The sequence below is a fragment of the Cryptomeria japonica genome, chromosome 2 (genome assembly GCF_030272615.1).
Source record: "Cryptomeria japonica chromosome 2, Sugi_1.0, whole genome shotgun sequence".
Taxonomy (NCBI): Eukaryota; Viridiplantae; Streptophyta; class Pinopsida; order Cupressales; family Cupressaceae; genus Cryptomeria; species Cryptomeria japonica.
The window spans coordinates 220066132-220068854 of NC_081406.1; the positions used below are offsets into that span (position 1 = coordinate 220066132).

At 34.9% G+C, this 2723-nt stretch overlaps 1 protein-coding gene across 1 annotated transcript; it reads left to right on the forward strand.

Moving 5' to 3' along the window:
- The first annotated feature begins 1093 nt into the window (after positions 1–1093).
- On the forward strand, positions 1094–1848 carry LOC131037129 (protein SMALL AUXIN UP-REGULATED RNA 10). The gene has a single exon (XM_057969172.2). It carries the CDS (start codon positions 1215–1217, stop codon positions 1716–1718), a length of 504 nt encoding a protein of 167 aa, XP_057825155.2. The 5' UTR covers positions 1094–1214; the 3' UTR covers positions 1719–1848.
- The last annotated feature ends 875 nt before the right edge of the window (positions 1849–2723 follow it).

Sequence of the window (2723 nt, forward strand, 5' to 3'; positions counted from 1 at the left end):
TTATCAACTACTACACATTTTCAATATTTTAAATAATATATATTTTATTATAATTACATTTGATCTTTTTCTTTTAGATATATAATATTTAGATGTGCTAAAAATATTAGGCAATTATAATATCATGCTTCATGAATAAACTTTTCATTAAAGTCAATTGCATAAGTAATTTAGTGTTAGTGGCAATTTCTTTTCAAGATTTATTAAATGTAGAGAAGGTTGAGAGAATGGAAGAGTTCATTATCAAATTGTATAGCAAAAGATCGATACTTCACAAAGTAAAAAATACCTAGGTTACTGGTCCCATAGATCATCTTTGACCTAGTGAACATTAAAAAATATTCTACTATATTTTAACTTGTATGAACACTAACCCTATAGTTATGATTGTTTCTGTAAATCAACTTAAATTAACGATATTAGTTTTCCACAATCCATAATCGCTCTAGTTATTTCTTTTGGTTCTATGATCCATCATCATGATGATAGAAAACTCATAGAGTAGAATGTGATCCGATGATGGATAAAGTGTGATCTAAAACGTTGATGCAAACAAACACACACAATCTAAACCAGAAACAATAACTAGAATGAATCAACTTCATCAACCAACTTATATAAAACTACTTAAATCAAAATTACATCATAAATACCCTTTAAACTCTTCCAATCAACAATTTCTTTGAAGACCAACTACCACTAAAATGCCAATTTATGAAGAGCACCAAGATTAATTTCGAGAAATGAGAATGAATTCTTTTGTAGTGAAAAAAATAAGACTATCTATTTTTAGATATAGAAATGACTAGCAATATTAGACTACCCATCCCCAAAACCTACTTTTAGGTTTCCCTCGTCCTACCTGTCGGTCATGGGAGCCCAAAGAAGAATATCAAGGGTAGAGGCAACCATGACATGAAAGAATCGCGTGCTTTCATCAAACTTTTGTCCGGGTTTCGTACAACACAAGGCAGGAATCAATTGTCTCACAATCCAGCCAGGCATATCTAAATTCCGTGTTAAAAGGTATAAAGATTCCTACTACACTCCAAGGTACAAGTGTCACAAATTCTGCCGCCCACCACGGGCCAAATGCCATCATCTTCATTGCCCCCACGCTGTGAATAAAAGCCCCCTCCCACTATTAAACCTCACCCAAAGCATTCAATCTCAATCCCAAGGGAAGGAGTAGTAATAATAGCATAGAAAAAACGATGAATAAGTGGCAATCGGTTGAAAGGCTGAAAGTGGGTGGTCAAATGACAAGGAATGAGGAAGATAAGGTCTCTTTTGGCTGCACAATTTCACCCAGATTTAAGAGCAGACGCCACTGTTCATATGACTCAGATGAAGAAGTTTCAAGCAGCCCACGCGACGTTAAGGAAGGCTATCTGGCGGTTTATGTGGGGGCTGAAAGAAAACGCTTTGTTATTCCCACCGCTTATTTGAGCCTTCCTGTCTTTCGAACACTGTTAGAAATGGCGGCTGAGGAGTTTGGTTTTGTTCAGAAAGGTGGCCTCACTTTACCCTGCGACGTAACGTTTTTCAAGCAGATTTTGAAGCTTCTGAAAAGAAATGATCCGGCTTATATGCAGATGGGCCTTAATGATATTGTGAATTGTATTGTTAATGACAGAGAGCGTCAAACAGATGCTCTTTGTTCCTCTAAGCCTCTTGGGCCCTTTTTTGGAGCCTCTCTGCAGAAGTCTTTTGGTTAAACTGTGCCTTCTTTTTAGGGTTAGGGTTAGGGTTGTACTGTATAGTTATGACTTGAAATGTTTGGCGCCTCGTATGGCCCATTTGTAGAGAAGCTTGTTTTGTTGGCATGAATGGAAATTTTTGTTTCATCGCTTTTTTGCAGAGTTTTTGTGGTTTTCTCTGAGTAGTAGCATGGATACTGTGTTTTGAATTAGTTGCAGGAAATACAATTGTTTCTTCTCCACCATGGGTGATCTTTTTGTGCCATCATAGGACAATTCGGTGTATCCTGTCCTCACCTCACCGCCATTACATCTGTCTTTATCGGTGAACATTTGCATTATTGAAGATATTTTTAGCACACCAGACTGTATATGTGAGCATGATCTAAGTTTGGTCACTGTGTGGTCGTGTTTTACGGAATTATCAGATGGAGGGAGATTTTCTTTTTGGCAGACTGTCAGAAATTGTAAAGGTGGAAGGGTGAAAAATGAATATTCGTATCTTTTATTCTATTTTGTGTGGGTATTTAAGTAGACTGATTGATTTCACAATATTTTTGGTTGAGAATTAAAAATTAAAGAGTATCTATTTCACCAAAATTGTTTAGGGTCTGATTTTGGTCACATTTTTTATGATCTTCATGTCTTACATTTAAAAAGATGGTGAGTTAATTCTGAATGGTTCAACTTTACCAGCAAAATAAAAGTCCATTGATACTAATTGTAATTATAATTTATTTTAAAATTGACTGGACAATTTCACTAATTTGTTAAATAAAAATAACATTTTATCTTTACTGAAAAAAATTTCAGTTTCAAGAATAATATTTTCTTTATTCAATTTTATGATCACAAGTGTAATCTTGATTCAATTTACAAATGTAGGTGCCTTTTCAATTTCACCTATTTAGTTATTATTTATTGGCTCTTATGAAGGCTCAATATATGTGTCTAAAAGGTGTAAAGGGACATCACCCCTCCCACATTAGCTACTAGCATGATCTATCACCCATGGAGTGAATA

Bases quoted from the DNA above. Each gene is read 5' to 3' on its own strand.
- LOC131037129 (XM_057969172.2), top strand. From the start codon at position 1,215: ATGAATAAGTGGCAATCGGTTGAAAGGCTGAAAGTGGGTGGTCAAATG.